At 36.1% G+C, this 19,393-nt stretch overlaps 1 protein-coding gene across 1 annotated transcript in view; it reads left to right on the top strand.

Moving 5' to 3' along the window:
* Window positions 1–19,393, top strand: part of lrp8 (low density lipoprotein receptor-related protein 8, apolipoprotein e receptor) — a gene marked incomplete at its 3' end in the record, with an annotated part of 197,776 nt that overhangs the window by 177,789 nt on the left and 594 nt on the right. Inside the window, exons 11-18 of the mRNA XM_079841676.1 lie at window positions 819–1,046; window positions 2,211–2,329; window positions 3,146–3,285; window positions 6,742–6,883; window positions 10,940–11,092; window positions 11,226–11,612; window positions 15,058–15,132; window positions 18,554–18,741. Of these exons, the coding sequence (XP_079697802.1) occupies window positions 819–1,046; window positions 2,211–2,329; window positions 3,146–3,285; window positions 6,742–6,883; window positions 10,940–11,092; window positions 11,226–11,612; window positions 15,058–15,132; window positions 18,554–18,741 (1,432 nt within the window). The remainder of the gene's footprint in view (window positions 1–818; window positions 1,047–2,210; window positions 2,330–3,145; window positions 3,286–6,741; window positions 6,884–10,939; window positions 11,093–11,225; window positions 11,613–15,057; window positions 15,133–18,553; window positions 18,742–19,393) is intronic.

Genomic DNA, 19,393 nt, shown 5'->3' with positions numbered 1-19,393 from the left:
ATATATATATATATATATATATATATATATATATATATAATTGTAAGTTAAAATAAATAAATACATTTTTTTTGTTTTAAAATGTAAAATGACGTTTTTGATCAATTTGATGAATCTGTTTTTTTGATGAGTATTAATTTCTTTTAAAAAAAGTACTTACTGACCCCAAACTTTTGAACTGTAGTGTACAGTATATACAAAGATTACAGACAAAATGCTAGCTTTTATTTCCATATTGTGTTTTTAGGAAAATTGTTAGTATAGCGAGAAGTAGGAAACACAAGGTAGGAGACAAGCCAAAAACACAAGATAATGTTACCAGATTTTTGTTTGAGTTTTTGAACTACACTATTGGCACCAGCTACTCGCTAGTTATTGTTTACACGTGTATATGAGCTTTCAAATGGCATCCGTTTTATCAAATGACCCAGGTGACTCCAAAGTGATGTAGCGCTTTCTCATGAGTTCTGAATCATAAGATCAGTCACAGTTACATCAGATTTCACCATGCTTCAAAGGGCAATCATATCTGCTTCACTGTTAAATCACTGTAGCTTCCATATACAGGAAAAAGATCACAGGAGTCAGCTCTTTTGTCCTACAATTGTTCTTTGAGAAACATGCAGATGTTGCTTCACTTTACTGCCTGTGTGTACGTAAACAACAGCTGTGAGCGCAAGCTATTTGTGGTGTGCTTATTCACCATGAATCTGGTGGATGCGTTGGAATACCTTGTAAATGTTTATGAATAGATAGATACATAACATCTGCTTAAAATGCTGTGAATGTAGATTAATAGTGTGTTTGTTCCTCTTCAGTGCATATATCAACAAAGCCAGCGACACTTCTCAACAGATCACGCTCATAGACACTGCGATACATTCCCCAGAGGGCTTAGCAATGGACTGGGTTCATAAGAACATCTACTGGACCGATTCCGGACACAAAACTATCTCTGTCGCAACTGCCGATGGCAAGAAGAGGAAGGTGTTGATCGACACAGATCTGGGCGAACCACGTTCCATCGCCGTTGATCCAAGACAAGGGTAACAATATAATGTTTATTATGTAAAAAATTGGCAGACTCGAAAATGTGAATGGCATCAGGCATCAGTCTTTTCGAACCCTCGTTTGCATTAAATAATCATTCAATTATAATGAATAATGTAGTATGTGCATGATCTATGTCAACACCCCAAGATTTTTTAAAGCCTTGCCAAAGGTTTCTTCACTTCGTATGTATAATTTCTTCTTCTACTGCCATTCATCATGGTGAATCTTTTCCCTCAGGGCTCTTTTCACAGTATTACAGAAAGTAGACGAGCATGAAAAACATGCAAATGAGTCTCATGCTGGTCAGCATACCAACTAATTGTTGCCTGTGGGTAAAGTGCCCACTCCACTCTTATAGGGCCGGTGCTATATACAGACTCTTTTTAATGAGCATACACTCATCTCTTCATCCTGATTTTTGACAGGTGATGAGCCATCGGACGTCCCTAATTTTACACTCAACTATCTAATTTGTTTGATAACATGAAGCTTTTGTGGCTCCAATCCAGGAAACACATTAGAAAGCTCCTCTGTTTTTTGTAGCATTGTAAAGCCATCATTCACCAAATTTCACACATCCCCTAGTCTTTTGGCAAATGGTAAACCACTGTTTTACACATTTTGTTTAAATTCATTCTGCAGTATTCCACAGATTTTCCCACTAGCTCTGAAAATGTGGGGGAAATACTTCAAGATGAAGCCTTAAAATGTACCACAAATTTAATAGAATTACACAAAATTAGTATTAAAATTAAACTAAACATCAAGATTTTTTTTTTTTTTTTTTTTTAATCAATGTTTTTTTCTCTCTGTAGAACGAAAAACCTGGATATATGAGGTAGCCTAATTTTATGTATTTAAATTAATACAATCTTATAACTCCATGGGCATTTTATATTTTTTCTGGTTTTGCCAAGCTCAAAAAATATTTGATTGTGTATAAGTTAAGTAAAAAATATATTTTTCAAATCATTATCCTTAATCCTTATCCAGTAAATCACAAACAAATGGAAGTCATGGGGCCTTTGAATATTGTTGGCTTTGAATATTGTTGAATAATGAGCGTCCTTGGAGTCACAAAAGTTGAGAATCACTTGTCTAGATCTAGCCGTAATTGTGATCCTGACCATTTTTTTTTTGTTTTGACCCCCCCCCAGGTTCATGTACTGGTCGGATTGGGGAACGCAGGCCAAGATCGAGAAAGCTGGAATGAACGGGGTGGATCGACAGGTTCTGGTTTCAGAGAGGATCGAGTGGCCCAATGGGATTGCGCTCGGTAAAACCTTTTGAAAGTTTTGCAATTCAGTTCCTCTATTCAAAACAAATGTATTCACATCTTCAAATATAGTCAAAGTAGAGAAACGCACACTAGAGAATAGCAGAAAAGACAACAAAACATAAAAGAGAAACAGCAGAAAGCAAAACAAAGCGTACCATACCAAAAAGCAAGACATGAGAGAGCTGCGTTTGCCATCATTACAAAACATCAGCCAAAATACCCGAGGAGAAAGAGAAAAACATTAGAATTGAGAAAGACCAAACAAACACAGAGGCAGAAGGCAGAAGGAGAAGAAAGAGTGTTAATAATGAAGAGCAGCCTCCTGTGGCCAACAGGGCTTTAAATCATTCACCTTCATTGTTTCTCATAAATCACCCATCAGTTTGGGAAAAACTAAATGGAATTGCTCAAGCAACGATGTCAATATTGCCATCATTTCCCTGGCTCGCTTAACATAAAAGCCATTTGAAAAAGCAGTTATGGATAGAAAAAAGCTATTGATAAAAAGGTTGAATTGAGAATTGCTGTCTGTACTGAAACAAAATACCTATTTAATGGGAAAAGAGCAAGCAAAGCTGTAAGATTTTGGAGCACATTGTGTTTTTTTTATTTTTATTGATTGTGCTTTCAATTGTGTCTTTCATTTCTTTTCAAACTGTCTTTATTTTTGCTTGAAATATGAAAAATAATAGAATATGAACTGAAATATGAATTATCCCTTCGCATACTAGTACCTAATATTCTATGTTTCATTTGACTACTCAAGGTCTACATATACAGTACACTACTTATAAAAGTTCTTTCATCTTCCAGATCTATCTAGTAGACGACTCTACTGGGTAGATTCCAAGCTTCATCTGATTTCCAGTGTGGACCTGAATGGAGACAACCGTAGAGTTTTGCTGTCCTCCATGGATCATCTGGGACATCCCTTCGCCCTGACTCTTTTTGAGGCAAGCAAATGTATCAAATAGTACTGACTTACTCATTCATGCAGGCACAGATGGAGCTGCACTGACGAAAACAGGCCTTGAGATGTTTCTGAGCTCAGTTTGGCTCCACATAAACAAAATGTTATTTGCTCACAGGGTGTAATTGGAGAACAAGGCTCTCACTGTGAGATGGTAGCACTGGCCAAGAGATGTATGGCTGTGGGTGGCTGGCATCAGCCAAAGACACAAACCAAATTAAAAAGCCCTTTTACTTTGGCTGCACCTAAGGCACCTGAAGGCAGGACCCGGCCCAAGCACTAGATAGCCTAATGCCCTTCATCAGGCCAGTCAATGAGCCAGCTCAATAAGTGGGCAACCTGGGGCTGACCACTAGAAAAGGGAAATAATGTGTTGTTTTCTTCATTCTTTTATTTTTATCCAGGGCACATGAGAAATGAACCGCTATGTTACTGCAGTACCCTTGAGGCTGGTCCTAAAGTTCTCCGCTTGGCTGTGGAAGTTGCAAAACAGTAATTGACAACTGTAGCCAATAACTTCCCCCTCACTTTTTGGGCTTCTTGTAGATGTACTAAAGTAGCATGGGGATCTTTCTGTATGAAATGCAGTCTTTGGTGCAGGAGTAATTTCCAATAAGCTCATTCTTCTGGTTCATTATTTTTAATTGCATAATTTCTCATTCCTCCCAGCTCAAATTACATTTATTTTCAACACGTCATTTTGGTAGTTGAAAGCTTCAAAAAAGTGAACAAAAAGCATTAAAGGGATAATTCACCCAAAAATGAAAATTATGTCATCATGTTCCAAACCTGTATGAATTTCTTTCTTCTGCTGAACACAAAAGAAGATATTTTTAAGAATATCTGTAACCAAACAGTTTTTTTCCATACTATGGAATTCGATGGGATTCATTAACTGTTTGGTTACTGACATTCTTCAAAATATATTCTTTTGTGTTCAGCAGAAGAAAGATTTTTCTTCTTTTGGTGCCCCCTCACGTGGTGGGAGCGGCGGCGCTGTAGACAACCATTCAAAAGGTTGTGGTCAGTAATATTTTTAAAATAAATCAATACTTGTATTCTTCAAGGATGAATTAAATTGATCAAAGGTGATAGCAAAAATAGTAAAAAAAAAAAAAAAAAAGAATCCTGAAAAAACTACATATATATATAAATTGATTTGGTGCTCTAGAAACATTTCTTATTATTATCAATGTTGAAAAAATATGTGCTTCCTAACAATTGTTTTCAACATAGATGATAATAAATGTTTCTTGAGCACCAAATCAGTCTATTAGAATGATTTCTAAAGGATCATTTGGAATAACGGCTGCTGATAACTTTTCCATCACAGGAATATTTCACAATATTACTATTTTAGTATTTTTACTGTATTTTTGATCAAATAAATGCAGCCCTGGTGAGCGTAAAAACATAAAAACATCTTGCAGATGCAAAACTTTTGAACAGTAGTGTATGTATTTATTTATTTATTTATATTTTGCATAATATTTATATAAAAGCAAATTCAAGTGAGAATTTTATATGAGCTATAGGACAGAGGGTTTTAGTAAACTAAGTTCATATATTTTAGTGACTTAAATAAGACCGTACTGGACGCAACAACACAGCAGACGTTAAATTGCAAATGCATATTAGAAATTTACTCAATTTTCCAGTCACCTTTTCAGACGATGTGTGACCTTTATATTGCCCTGTCTCATAAAACAGACCAATATCTCTACACCAGCTTTCACATTATTTCATTGGTTAGTGGGCAGCACTGAAAATGTCAAGACCAATCCTATCCCACAGGGATAGTTGCTTCTTCCCAAATGAAGCGAATACTATGATGAAAGGTTTTAATAAAGATGCTCCCCACGCTCAAGGAGTACAAATTTCAGACAAGATGTTGGAAGCCAGCCTTTTGTGTCATAGATTAAAGCCGTTATCTAGATCAGATATGGTGGCCTTGTGGCCCATGCATTAGATGAGGGCTGCAATGCGGCAGAATTTGAATGCTGTCTAGTGCAGGTTAAGGAGTCCTACTGATCAGCTGCCACCACCAGAAGCACCTGACGGAACTCCACTGGGATCCAGCAGTCTGACCTTTCCAAAAAAGCACGGCTCTGTAAACATCCTCTAATACTCAGAGCCAGCCGCTCGCTTGGGCATGCTCAGTCCGCTCAATCTTCTTTTTTGTGCCCTCCCCTCATTTTCTTTTGTTACCCCAAGAACACTCGGTCCCGAACTTCCTCATCCATTTCCGCGTCCTTTTGAAAAGGAGATGAATCTCAAGTTGTCATAGTAACAGCCCATCTCACCATACACATTCGCAATATTTCTGTAGCAGCTGATAAGGACTGATCAGAGGAGGGAGGCAGACGGAGAAGCGGGGAGAATGTTGAAAGTGGTATTGTCAGATGTGCTTTCCGGCTCCATGTAGGTTTAGATACAAAGGTGAGATAGAGCTGCGGGCTTTAATTAGTCTGATGAAAAGACACAGGAGCCTTCATTGTCATCTTCCTCCCTTTCTCTCCTTTTGGTGTATTGTATACGTGAATACATAAACCTACCAAATAACACACCTGCTTTTGATTTATTCTATCCAAGTGTCTTTTGTGATAAAAGTGAATAATATTCACTCTAAGACCAATACTGTTTTCTCCCAAAATGCTATTGATTTTGTATGAGGTGTCAATCACAATTTAATGTTGTTTTTTATTTTTTGTAATGGTAGTCGGCTAACTTGCTGCACTAGGTGAGATGTGACAAAGGGGAATAATAAATTTTGAAATTCTTTATACATTACCAGTGTTTGGGGTCAGTAAGACCTTTTTTTTTTTTTTAAATCAACTTTTATTCAGCAAGGATGGACAACATTTACCACTACAATAAAATAAAATACAAATTACAATAAAATTTATATCTATTTTATATTCATCATTCATTCATCTGTGTTCAAAATTGATGGTAATAGGAAATGTTTCTTGAGCACCAAATCAGCATATTAAAAATGATTTCTGAAGGATCATGTGACACTAAGTAATGGAGTAATGGCTGCTAAAATTCAGCCTTGCCGTCAGGAATAAATTACATTTACATACATTAAACCACATTACATTAAAATGGAAAAAGTTATTTTAAATTGTAATAATATTTTTAAATATTACTTATTTTTTTTAGAAATAAATGTCTTGATTGGCATAAGAGACTTCTTTCAAAAACATTACAAAATGTTACTGACCCCAAACTAACATACCATTTTTGCATTTATTCTTCTAGCCACACCTTTATCTAAAGCAACTTGTATTCAAGATATACATATTATAATTTCATGCATTCACTTGCTTGGAATCGAACCCATGACCTTGTCATTGCTAGTCCGAACTAGAGTTTGAACTAGAGGACCGCAATAGCTCCTGCTTGTGCAGAATTCATATTCTGTATGTTTCTACAGGACCGGGTTTACTGGACAGATTTGGAGGATGAGGCCATCTACAGTGTGAATCGACTGACAGGGCATGATGTGGCAATGCTGGCTCAGCATCTCAACAACCCGCTGGATGTGGTGGTTTTCCACGAGCTCCGGCAGCCTAAAGGTGAGAAATAAGTGTGATGCAGGTAGATGCTTGCGAACTGACTTTACATCAGCGTGTGTATAGACTGAACAGTGGTGGAGAGTAACTACTTAAATGTAGCTGTTTACTTAACTAGTGTAGTTTTTCTAATAAAAATCTTCTTCTTTTCTGTTTATTTCTAACAGTTAGTGGTTTATTGTGATGTAATACTCTTTGAATGTTTTAGTGATGTTTCATGCAATTTGATTCATTTGACCTGTTTATTTCAGAGAACTGAAAAACTATTTAGCCCACTGATTTACCTAATTGTTGTTGTGCCTGGTGAAATGTGATTGTTACGTCCCAAAGGTGGCTAAGGGCATGAGGGACACAACATAAAATAAATAAATATTTTCCCGAATCTTAACTCTGGGAGACGTTCAGTGATTCAGGTGCAAAAAGAACACAAGAGCAAAAACGGAGTTTTAAATGAAGCGGTAATTTACTCACAATAACATTTAGGAGGAAAGCTCAACACAGGAGGGAGAGAAAACAAAACAAAAACCGATGCCAGGGAGTAGGAATTTAAACGGGGCTAAATCAAAGAAAATAACAAAACAAAACCCCACACATTACCTACATCCCATTCCCAACTAAACTACTTAACACAATAAAATAAAAAGAAAAGGAAAATCGTCAGCGTCCAAGACGCCCTACATAAACTACACTAACTATCAAACTCAAAACATACAATGATGGCACCAGTTTCTTAACTAGTGTGTTAACACCGCGCTTCCCTAGATGGTGTGAAATGGAAGTCACGTGACATGCTTTCCTGTTCCCTATTCCCTGGTCGGGATAATATATTGGAGGGAAAAACAATGGAAAATAATGAAGGTTCAAAGTACCAAACTAACTTAGGGACAAACCCCAAAAGAAAGAAAGAATGAACGAACAAATTAACTCACGACGCCCATTCAGGTACAATGTCGTAATGATGACTGACAGCACACCAGCCAATAATATCGCCCTGAGAGGTGATAGCGGAGAAAGTGAAAGTAAGGGAAAAAACACAACAGCCATACCCCAAATCCTCTGAGCATGCAACACTGATCTACTGTTTCTAAAGTGTAGCTTGACTATAGCTTAACTACTTTAAATGATGTGTAGTTTGATATTGACTATTATTTGATTATTATTATTATTGACTATTAATATGATTATTATTTATAATTCAGCATATTTTAGTATAGGGAATAATGGGCACAGATACACCACCAAAATAAATAAATCGATATATTATTTATTTATTTATTAATTAAAAATGTACTGTGATGAAAAAGCTATATTTGTTGAAAACAGTCGCTGCTTAATATTTTTGTCGAAACCATGATATAGTTTCTTTCTCTGATGAATAGAAAGTTCAAAAGAACAGCACTTATTTAAATAGATTAAAATAGACTTTGGTAACAATGTAAAAGTCTATACTGTCACTTGAATGCTTCCTTGCTGTGAATATTATTAAGTATACTTACTTAATATTATTAAGTAAGTATTATTTTCTTTAAAAAAAAATCTTACTGACCCCAATCTTTCAAACAGTATTGCATCTTTTAGTCTGTTTTAGTGATAGATGTTTTAATGCATTATAGGACTCATATCATAATGACTCAAATTGTTCTTGATCTTTTGAGATATAAGACTTGAAACGCTGAGAACTTAAAACTTCCTCCCCAATCCAAAAATAATGAAACTAAGCTGCAAAAACTCAGTGTTGTTGCTCGTTTCACATGTGAAGAGGCCATTTCAGACACAGTGGCAAAAAATGCTTGCTTAATTCTGCTAATGCCTCTCAGGAGCTAATGGAAATAATGCTTGAATTGTATTATTTTCACAGTGTCACCTTTTTGGCATTGTTATAATTGATGAGAGGCAAATCTTTGCCGACTCTGTTTTTTCCCCCAGTAATAGTGGTCCTATCATTGAATAGCATATTTATGGTGAATTGTTATTCTAGAGACAGGCAGAGAAAATGAAAGAGGCTGTGTGAGTGCGTGTGTGTGCAGTTTTGGATTCTTTGTTTTCATCCTTTTATCACAAACAGACCACATGCAGCATGCCAGCAGAAGAACCAATTTACAGCCTCCTCACATTAATAAATAAGAAGTGCTATTTAAATCTAAATCAAGGAATTAAAAGTGTTGCTCTGAAAATGCAAACGAAAGCGGGAAAACACTTATGCTGAACGAGAAATGATGTGAATGGAATCCAACCGCTTTTTGTATCTCAAGTGCCTCTGTGTGAAATATTAATCAGTTATGCATCCCTGCAAAACATTTCTCTTTCTTAAGGAAGCAATAGACATTAAATATTATTGAATAAAAGAGCTTTCTGAGTAGTGTTTTAGAGATAAACAAACTTTCATTTGGATTTCCATGCATTGCGTTGCTGTATTTGTTCAAATGACAACATCAAAAACAAGCTCTGTTATTTTAACATATTTGTATTAAAGGGATAGTTCACCCAAAAATGAAAATTCTGACTTAATTTACTCACCCTCAAGTTGTTCCAAACCTGAATGTTTGTAACAAAGAAGATAGAGCAACCATTGACTACCATAGTAGGGAAAAAATACTATGGTAGTCAATGGTTGCTCTATCTGCTTTGTTACAAACATTCTTCCAAATATCTTCTTTTGTGTTCGGCAGAACAAAAACTTGTACAGGTTTGGAACAACTTGAGGGTGAGTAAATGATGACAGAAATTTCATTTTTGGGTGAACTATCCCTTTAAATCTCTCCTTTCATCAACCAAAGGCACATCGTTTTTTGATTGACGTTTATGTGCAAATGACAATTAATTAGTGGAAATTAACTAATTCATGCTTTGTCCATATTTGCATACACTGTAGGTTACCATACACATTACAGTAGAAATGCATGATTACTGACTGTTGTTAATGTTGTATCTTTAACTATTTTAATCTCTTCTTCTAAATCTCTTTTAAATCTCTAAAGAGTGTTAGGTATATTAATTGCGGGGTTGATTTACTTTTTTATGTTTTTATGTTTTTGAGTCTCTTATTATCATCAAGGCTGCATTTATTTGATTTAAAAATATATATTATATATTTATATTTATAAATATATTTTAAAATGTAATGTATTCCTGTGATGGCAAAGTGTCACATGATCCTTCAGAAATCATTAGGTGCATTCACGCCATGTCATAATTACCGTAATTATGAGATTACAACTTGAAAAAGTGTTCACGTCCTCATAAAACTCGTATTTACAACTTGTATACTGGGAATTTTCTGAGAGCTCCGACTTGTACCATGTAACCGCTGTACGACATGACTGCTGCAGATTCATACTGGCATTCATAGTGTTGCCATAGAAACGCATAATTACGAGTAAGTGAACTGTTCCGAGTAGAACGTTGTCATCTCATAATTACGGTAATTGTGACATGGCGTGAACAATAAGCAATTCTAACATGCTTATTTGATTTGGTGACTTTTCTTATTATTATCAATGTTGACAACAGTTGTGCTGCTCAATATTTTTGTGGAGACTGAGATTTTTCAATGGTCATTTGATGAATATAAAAGTTCAAAAGAACATAATTTATTTAAAATTACAAATGTCTTAACTGTCACTTTTGATCAATTTAATGCAATCCTTGATGAATAGAATAATTAAGAAATAAATGTCTTACTGACTCCAAAAACTTTTGAACGTTAGTGTATATTTAAATGAATGTAATTTATCATACTTAAAACCCATAAATGAAGTGATAAATGACTGTTGCGATATTTAATATCCATATCCAATTTATCCCCTTGAACAATTGCATAGAAACCAATTTTGAGGTGAATTAAGCTAAATAAATATGCTGGACCCTCAACTTTTTATTTCCAGACCTCATGTGGTACAACTTTCACTGAAAATGAATGACTTTCAGTGTTTTGTCACTGTCAATGTGAAGGAATCTTAATAGTTCTAATGCTCATATTTTAATGACTGTGCTCATACTCTTATTAAACCATTCCTGAGGCTAATACATCAGAATTCGTTTTAAAAATTCCCTCTGTAGCTCCAGACACATGCAACATGGGGAGTTTGCCCAATGGAGGCTGTGAATACCTGTGCCTCAGAGCTCCTCAGATCACAGACCACTCGCCCAAGTACACGTGTGCCTGCCCCGACAGCATGGAACTGGGCCCGGACATGCGCCGCTGTGTGACAGGTAACAAAATACAGAGTCATAGATTTTGAGAGTTGAATGTGTGATTTAGACAGACTGATGAGATTACAGCAAGTTTCAACTTCAGTTGTTTCTATCACAAATCTGACTCCTCCATCATATCTATTTGTTGTAGTCAAACCCAAAACAACAACTGCTGCAAGTACAACCACTACAACAACACAACCAGAACCTTCTACTACTGGGACTTCTACAACCACCGCTCCAACTACAAGCAGCAGTACACCCACAATCACCAGTACAATCTCTACAACTACACCTATAACTACTGTAACAAGTACATCCACCATCAGCCCCAGCACATCCACTCATTCCAGAACACATCGTTCCACCACCACACACTCCAAGGACACTTCAACAACTGTGACCGCTCAGCCCAGCACTACAGCGCCATGGAAACAGCCTACCTCCACTCAGACGACAACAGATCAAAGACAGACATCTACAACCATTGCCCACGGCAACAGCATACAAGGCGCCAATGCCAATCTCTCTCATCGAGGTGAGTTTGAGCTTCTGTTTTTTTACTATAAGTCAGTGACATGATTCTCTTTTTGTCTGTATCTATTATTTTATTCAAAATTCCAAATGAATACAAATGACTTGAGTACACCTCTACAATGATGAGCATGCTTCTCATTTTTATGGATAAAATGGGAAATTATATCATAGAGAGGACCCCTGCAAAGCATAATGACTGTGTGTCAGGGTCATATGCATCAAAATATCAGGTAATTTGATCTTCTTAAAACAAGGTTAGGTTATTCCAGATTGTAAAATGTCATGTGATTGAGCTCCCTAAATGTAACGAATTTTATGAATTTATCATTAAAAATAATTTTACCTTGAAAAACATTAATGATTAATATGTGCAAATGTATTTGAGGTTCAAGGAAAATGTTACTTATACTTAATGGATGTACACCATGTGACATTTTTATCTTAAAAATTGTATGAATGTTTTTTTCAAAACCATATGAAACCAACATGTATACAAAGAGTAGAGACACCTTGCACTATTATTCAAAAGTTTGGGGTCAGAGTTTTATTTTTAAATATTTCTGTGTGATACAAAGCTTTCAAAGGTTGTGTTGATCTTTCTATTCATTAAAGCATCCTGAGAAAAATATATAAATATAAGGATCATGTGAAACTAAAGAATACTGAAAATGTAGCTTTGGCATTGCAGTAATAAATTAGTTTGAAGTATATTAAAATAGAAAACAGTTATTTTAAGTTGTAATAATATTTCAGAATATTACAGTTTTTACTGTATTTTCGATCAAATAAATGCTGCCTTGGTGAGCATAAGAGACTTTAAAAATATTTTAAAAATCTTACCGACCCCAAACTTTTGAAACGGTAGTATATATGTCATTGACCCTTATGTAAATATTCTTAGGACTGTTGTATAAAACCAATATCACATGAACATGTGTTATTGTACTGAACTTCAGCACTGCTGATATTCAGCTGAAGGCATGAAGCTTATATAAATGCTCTCATACAGTACTTGTACAGTAATCCTCAGAGTCTGTGAAAGTTAATGTGTGGTGAAATTTGCTTGCCGGGCATCGCTGGGCAACTTGAGGGTGATAGATGTGGCAGCAGGGTCCCAGTGTGTGTCTGTGCTGAATTAGAGCAGCCAGTGAAGAGAGAGGAGCAGCCAGCCCTGACTGATGAACATTGCCCTCAGCCTTGTTCCTCTCCACAGTCAGTGTTTCACTCTTACCCCCCACAGCCACTGGGCTATGTGTGGGGACGCTCAGGTACACGGCCACCTGGAAGCAGCAGGAAAAAGGCATTAGTGACTTCAGTAATAGGATCTACATCCATGAAAATCCTTCACAAGTTTGTTGTCTGTCAAGCCAAGAAATATAGAAAAACAACCATTTTAGTAGCCTTTTCACCCCCAGCCCACAATCAAAGCGCAGAAGTGGCCATTCTTGATGGTGACCATAAATTTAGGTTCTTGAATATTTTATGACTACCAGCATATTACACAGCAGAAGTGGTGAAACTATCCATTAGATAAAACCTGTAAATTGCTGCACTGAGGATAGTGATGAATTATGCCAGCACCCTTTCTGCCTTTTATGGCTGCTTGCTATTAGAGACAAAGAGCCCTATTTTAGCGATCTGAGCGCATGGTCTGAAGCGCAGGTGCACTTAGGGCGTGTCTGAATACACTTTTGTTAGTTTAACGACGGGAAAAAATGGTCTGCGGTGGTCCAAAAGGGTTGTGCCTAGTCTCGTAATGAGTCATGGGTGTGTTCTAGGCTCAGCGTGCAATAAACCAAGTCTCTCATCTCCCATTCCCTTTAAAAGCCAGTTGCGCTTGCACCATGCCGGATTTGCTATTTACATGGAGGAATTTGCGAGCGGAATGACTGAACGCTTCTCCAGAGAGGAATCTTTTTATTTTTAATGTTTAAAAATGTTTGCGTGCTGCTGTGCATCCATGTGTGTGTAATAAGCAGAGTGTACGCGCGTTGTGCACCTGCATATATGCGCATATTACAAATGCACCCTTTAAATAACAAAAAAATACTGTGCTATTGACTTTAGACCAGGTTTTTTTGTCAATGGCGCAGTCTTTTTCAGTTGCCTCAAAATAGCAACACGCCAACAGTGCACCTGAATACACCTCGTTTTCAGACCAGCACCAAATAATGTTTCCTGAGCACCAAATCAGTATTTTTTTTTTTTTTATTCCGACGTATCATGTGACACTGATCACCATCATATAAATATATTACATTTCAAAATATATTAAAATAGAAAACCGTTACTTTAAATTGTAATAATAATATTTCACAATAATACAGTTTTTATTGTATTTTTGTTCAAATAAATGCGGCTTTGGTGAGCTTGAGAGATTTTAAAAACATTTTTAAACATCTTACCAATCCCAAACTTTTGAACAGTTGTGAATGTAGCTGCAAACAGTAATTTAAGTGGCTAGCACACCAGCTGAATGCACCTGTCATAGATTTGTGAAATAGATCACATATTGTGCAAAATGATCATCAAACCATGGGTCGTAAAATTATGAAGTGTGTTAGCAGTATTCACTGCTCATAATGGAGTTTGTCAGGATCAGCTGTTACAGGTGAATTACTTATACTAAAAGCATTTCCACATGGATGAGCTTGTCTGTGGGTTTGGAGACGCTTCCTCATCTTTTCAAAGACATATGGCTCTGAATAATGCTTTTGTGGATTTGATCAATTGTTTAGTATGAAGGGATATACAATCCTTTTTTAATGGAAACAAAAAAATCCAAAAAGGAGCTATGTAGAAACAGAAGCAGATGATTCAAATGAAGTGTTGCCATAGAAACCCAGATGCCATTGGTATCACATAAATAACATGCTTACTGTGGTTTTAAGAGGATCCCATTACTGACCATGTTTTCTTCATTACCTTTCCCTTTATTTGCAATCATTACTGTATATACTGCATTTCTTTTGTTTTGTACCCTTTTTTTTCCCCTTAGGCTGTGTTGTCTGTATCTGTATGCCAGTGATGAACCATCTAGTCCTCTTAATCTCTCGGCTCAGTCTCCATTATCAGACACTAATTATGCTGTAGCTAATGGAGGAGCATGTGCTAATAGTGAGATTGAGGTGGGATTTATTTGGTTGAAACCGCGTAAAGATAAGTGGTATATGAATAGCAATATAAGGCCTTGGGCAAGATATCAAGGTAAATGGACACTGCAGAAGATTCATCTAAACGAAACCGGTGATGACAAAATACTGTACCGGAGTCAGTATTTATTTTGATGCTTTGAAGGAATAGTCATCATTTACTCAGTCTCAATAAATGTGGACAATACAATGCAGACACTGCAGATGACAAGATCTGTTATGAGTGTTTCTCTTTATTGACTATTGTCGCCCGTCTTTCTTCATCTTTCTCTCTTCTTTCTCTCTCTATTACAGCTGGCAGTGAAAATGACCACTTCCTCCTTGGTAGCAATATAACTGTTGCGGTTCTGGGTATTGTCATTCCAATAGGTGAGTTTTAAAGTTAACCAAGCATTTTATCCTGCATTTTGAATTCAGCCTTGTTCACCAAGTAGATGAACAGCTTTTGCCCTTCAGCTTTATGTGCACTACTTGCTTTAGAGACACTTATGGTGGTCTTAACTAGCCATTTATAAACATTTATCTTAATATTCCAGATTAAATACAATTTAAATGCTATCGACAGCATGCCAATTACTCTGGAAAATTATTTATACTTATTTGAGTTTGTTAAAACAAAGAAAAATGTGTACAGTGTAGCTCTTAAAGTTACATCATGTTATAGCAGTGTGACAACACCATTTTCTTCACTTTGCAAGCACATGATCAATAAAACAAAACTCTTATCTTAATAATAAATATTTATTCTAAGAGATTACTTAGAATAAACTAGTAAAATCTTTTTCATGGTCACATTACAACAAAGTGGTCGTTCTAATCTGTCAATTCTTATTCTGGCATGGTAAACCATGTGGAAGACACATTGTTGCTCTTGAAACTACTCTTAGCAAGTTTAGACATTTAGATATTAATTATTTGCATGAATTTGAATTGCTTTTTATTGATTGAATTGAATGACAGTGGAATAGATATTATGAAGTCTGTGGCACTGATTTAAAATAGTTTAATAGCTTTTTTTAACATTTTAAAATGTTTGATGAAGTAAAAAAAATTGTCACTTAGTGTCATTTCAAATATTTAAATAAATAAATAATCTTTCTTTCAACTTTCCTAAAAATTATCCTCCTGAATATTTAATAATAATAATTTTTAGTAATGAGGTCCATTTTATGCAAGAAAAGTGAATTAAACTTTAAGTTATAGCTTTCATAATGTTAATATATTATTGATTATTATTTGAAATACAGTAGTGGCCCAAATTATTAGAACACCTGACAGATCTGAAAATATTGACCTTTTTTGCCTCCAAAAACTGAAGCCAAAGGCTTTCCTTTGAATGTACAATAGATCTGTCTATTGTAGAACTCCCCCCAAATGTGCTTGATGGGGTTGAGGTCCGTATATATACCCCATAGACTTTTTGGAAGAGCCTTACTGTACATTATTCCATCCAGAAATTCTGTCGATTTAGCTTAAATTGTATTTAAAATGAATGGGTTTATTTCATAAATGACAGCAACTTGCAACATTTTAAGAAATATTGTGCTCTTTATGAAATTAGTGCTTTATAAATGGTTATTTTTGCTCCTACAAAGAGAAGTGTCACTCATGCATTTTGATTGTGTGATCATTCTCTCAGTTTCTATACATCATCCTTTTGACTGTTTGAACGAACAAAACAGTATATGTATATATAAAGTACAGTATATCTCAAAGTCTCTGTCAAAAGGACCTGATGGGCTTCATTGATTGTCTGAGCTGTGTGTGGCGAGTGGCTTAGTGGGATTGAAATGACCTTGTCTGTGCTCATGTTCAACTGAAAGACACAAAATACCTTTCCTCTAAAAAACATTTTACTAGCTCGGTGTAATTACGGTCCCTCTACGTCCACCCCTCTTATCATAAAATTGTAACGTCTTTCTAAATGCTTTCTTGTAGTTTGATAATAAAATCTATTTAATTCATAGACAGAATGCAATCCAGGTGTTTATAGCCAGACAATAGAACCTGAGTGATGGAGGAAAACACATCATGAGGAGGTCTCTGCGGGCCCCCAGACAAAAGAACAATTAGGGAGAACTTCCAGGGGACCAGAGCAGCCACGGCTGATCTTTTAAATTAGGGAAGGGTTAGCCAGCCACTGCAGTAAAGCCACACACGGTTATCAATTCACCCTGAATAGCAATGCGCTCCCCCAAAACGATTCGCATGTAGGCGTGTGTGCACATACACCCAGTCCGAATCGATTTCTCCTGGTCCCCTTAGACCTCTGCTTTCTCACTGAGCAGCATGTGAGCAACACCTTCACATATTCCACTAAGCCACTGTGTGCATGTGCGTGTGCGTGTGTGTGAGTGAGTGGGAAAGGTATGTCTTTGGCAGCCCTAGTTCAAATATACATATCTGCTATTTTTAAAGTAGCTTTTAAAGTACTTATTTTAGTAGTGATATGATCAGACTGTTCTTAAATTATGCATACTACCATTAAAAAGTTTGTGGTTGATATTAAATGGGTTTTTTTTTTTAATTGAACTTTTTGAAGTATCTTAGACTGACCTAGGCTACAATATTGTAAATATTAATACAAAACAAATGTCTATTCTAATATATTTTAAAATGTAATGTATTCCTGTGATGGCATAGCTGAATTTTCAGTATCATTACTCCAGTCTTCAGTGTCACATGTTCTTTCAGAAATCATTCTAATATGCTGATTTTATTATTAAGTTTATAAAACAGCTGTGCTACTTAATCCCCCAGTTTCACAGACGAGGCTCAAACTAGTCCCAGACCTAAATGCATGTTTAAGATGTTTTAACTGAAAGCAATTTGCACCGACACATCTTAAAATATGTCAGTGCCATTGTTTTGTCTCAAGATGCACAGCAGTAATGTTTTTTTGTAAGTCGCGTTCATAAAAGCAACTTAAATGTCCTAATTGAACTAAGATACTGGCTTAATCTACTGTAAACCCTGTCGGTGAAACTGGGCCAATAATTTTGTGGAAATTATGATACGTTTTTTTAAGGAACCTGTGATGAATAGGACATTCAAAATAACAAAATGTACTGGAATAGAAAGCTTTTGTAACATTATAAATGTATTTTGTCACCTTATTGATACCACATATTGCTTACTATTTTTTTTTAACTGTACAGTATGTGAAACCGTATGCATACTTAATTATTGCCACATAACCTCATTGCATTGCATGTTTAATTCAATTATCGAAAATAAAATAAAAACAAATTTAATTGAATTTAGTTTATATTAATACTAAATTTAAATGTCCTAGATTTTGGTAACAGGGTTACAAAAACTGCAAACCCCATCGATAATGAATAAATTCAGCTTGACTTTCTGAGATGAAGCACACAACTATTTCTTTCGTGCCCTATTTTGCCCAAATAATAATAATAAATACAATGATTTAGCATTTTATTAATTAGATGTTAGATTGTCTTGTTTAGAGAAAATTCGCATAATTCACACAATATGCATATTGCGGATGTATATTATGAGCAGGATAGAAATATGCTCTTCTAAACATAGTGTAGTTGGTGCACTAGTGTTATCATCTGAGGAATCTTTGGTTTGATACATAAATTCATTCTCAAAATATTTGTTTATTTAATAAATCCATTTGAACCTGGTCTGCCATGATGCGCCTTAAGGTTCGATTGTGTGAGCTTGTATATATGTGTGTGTGTGTCATTATGCGCTGCTCTGTGTCCCTTGGCTGTGTTAACGCCCCCGCCATATGTGTTGGCTGTGTGTTAAACGCATGCAGTTCCTATCCTTGCCACAGTGGTCATCGGCCTGATGTGTACCGGAGGCTACCTGGTGTGGCGCAACTGGAGGAGGCGGAATACCAAGAGCATGAACTTCGATAACCCTGTTTACCGCAAGACCACGGAGGACGATGACGACGAAATCCACATCGGCCGCAGCGAGCAGATCGGCCACGTCTACCCACCAGTGAGTGGCAGTGCCAGACAGCCATACCTAGCACTGCCACTGGGGGGCGGTATCCCAGACCCGGCAGCTCATTGGTACTCAGGGGCACCTATGCTGTCCAGCGCAAAGTGAAGAAAGGGAGGAAGGCAATAGTGATAAAAACAACAAGACAAAAATCCCTAAGAGAGGGCATTATGCTGCCTCTTTCCTCGCTAATATTTATACTCATAATTCACCACACATTTTCATTCAAATGTAAGTTTGATTAATTGGTGTAGGCTGCGTTCTAAATCACATACTCTCCAAGTAGGCACTCTACTCTACTTTTTTTAGTAGTAGTTTCTTCATGACCGTTAAAAAATACCTTCTGTATTATATGAATGTGTGTAATATGAATTTAATCTGGACATACTACATTCAACATGTTGTCATTATTATGTGACCTTGCTTCGCTTCACTGCCATTCACAAATCCTCTCCCATGGCCTATTGATGCACAGAATCTCTAAGAAAGTATTAGGTCATCTAGGAACTTTTCGCTACTGTTTTATGAATACTGCAATTTCGAGGCATAATACTTTTTTCACATACAGTTTTTCGACTTGTTGTATAGTAGGGAAGTATGTGATTTCGGATGCAGCCATAGTATTCGTTTTTTTCATGTTGTGTTTGTG

Source organism: Gobio gobio, assembly GCF_949357685.1.
Source record: "Gobio gobio genome assembly, chromosome: 17".
Classification (NCBI taxonomy): Eukaryota; Metazoa; Chordata; class Actinopteri; order Cypriniformes; family Gobionidae; genus Gobio; species Gobio gobio.
This window is presented reverse-complemented; position numbering and strand designations above follow the sequence as displayed.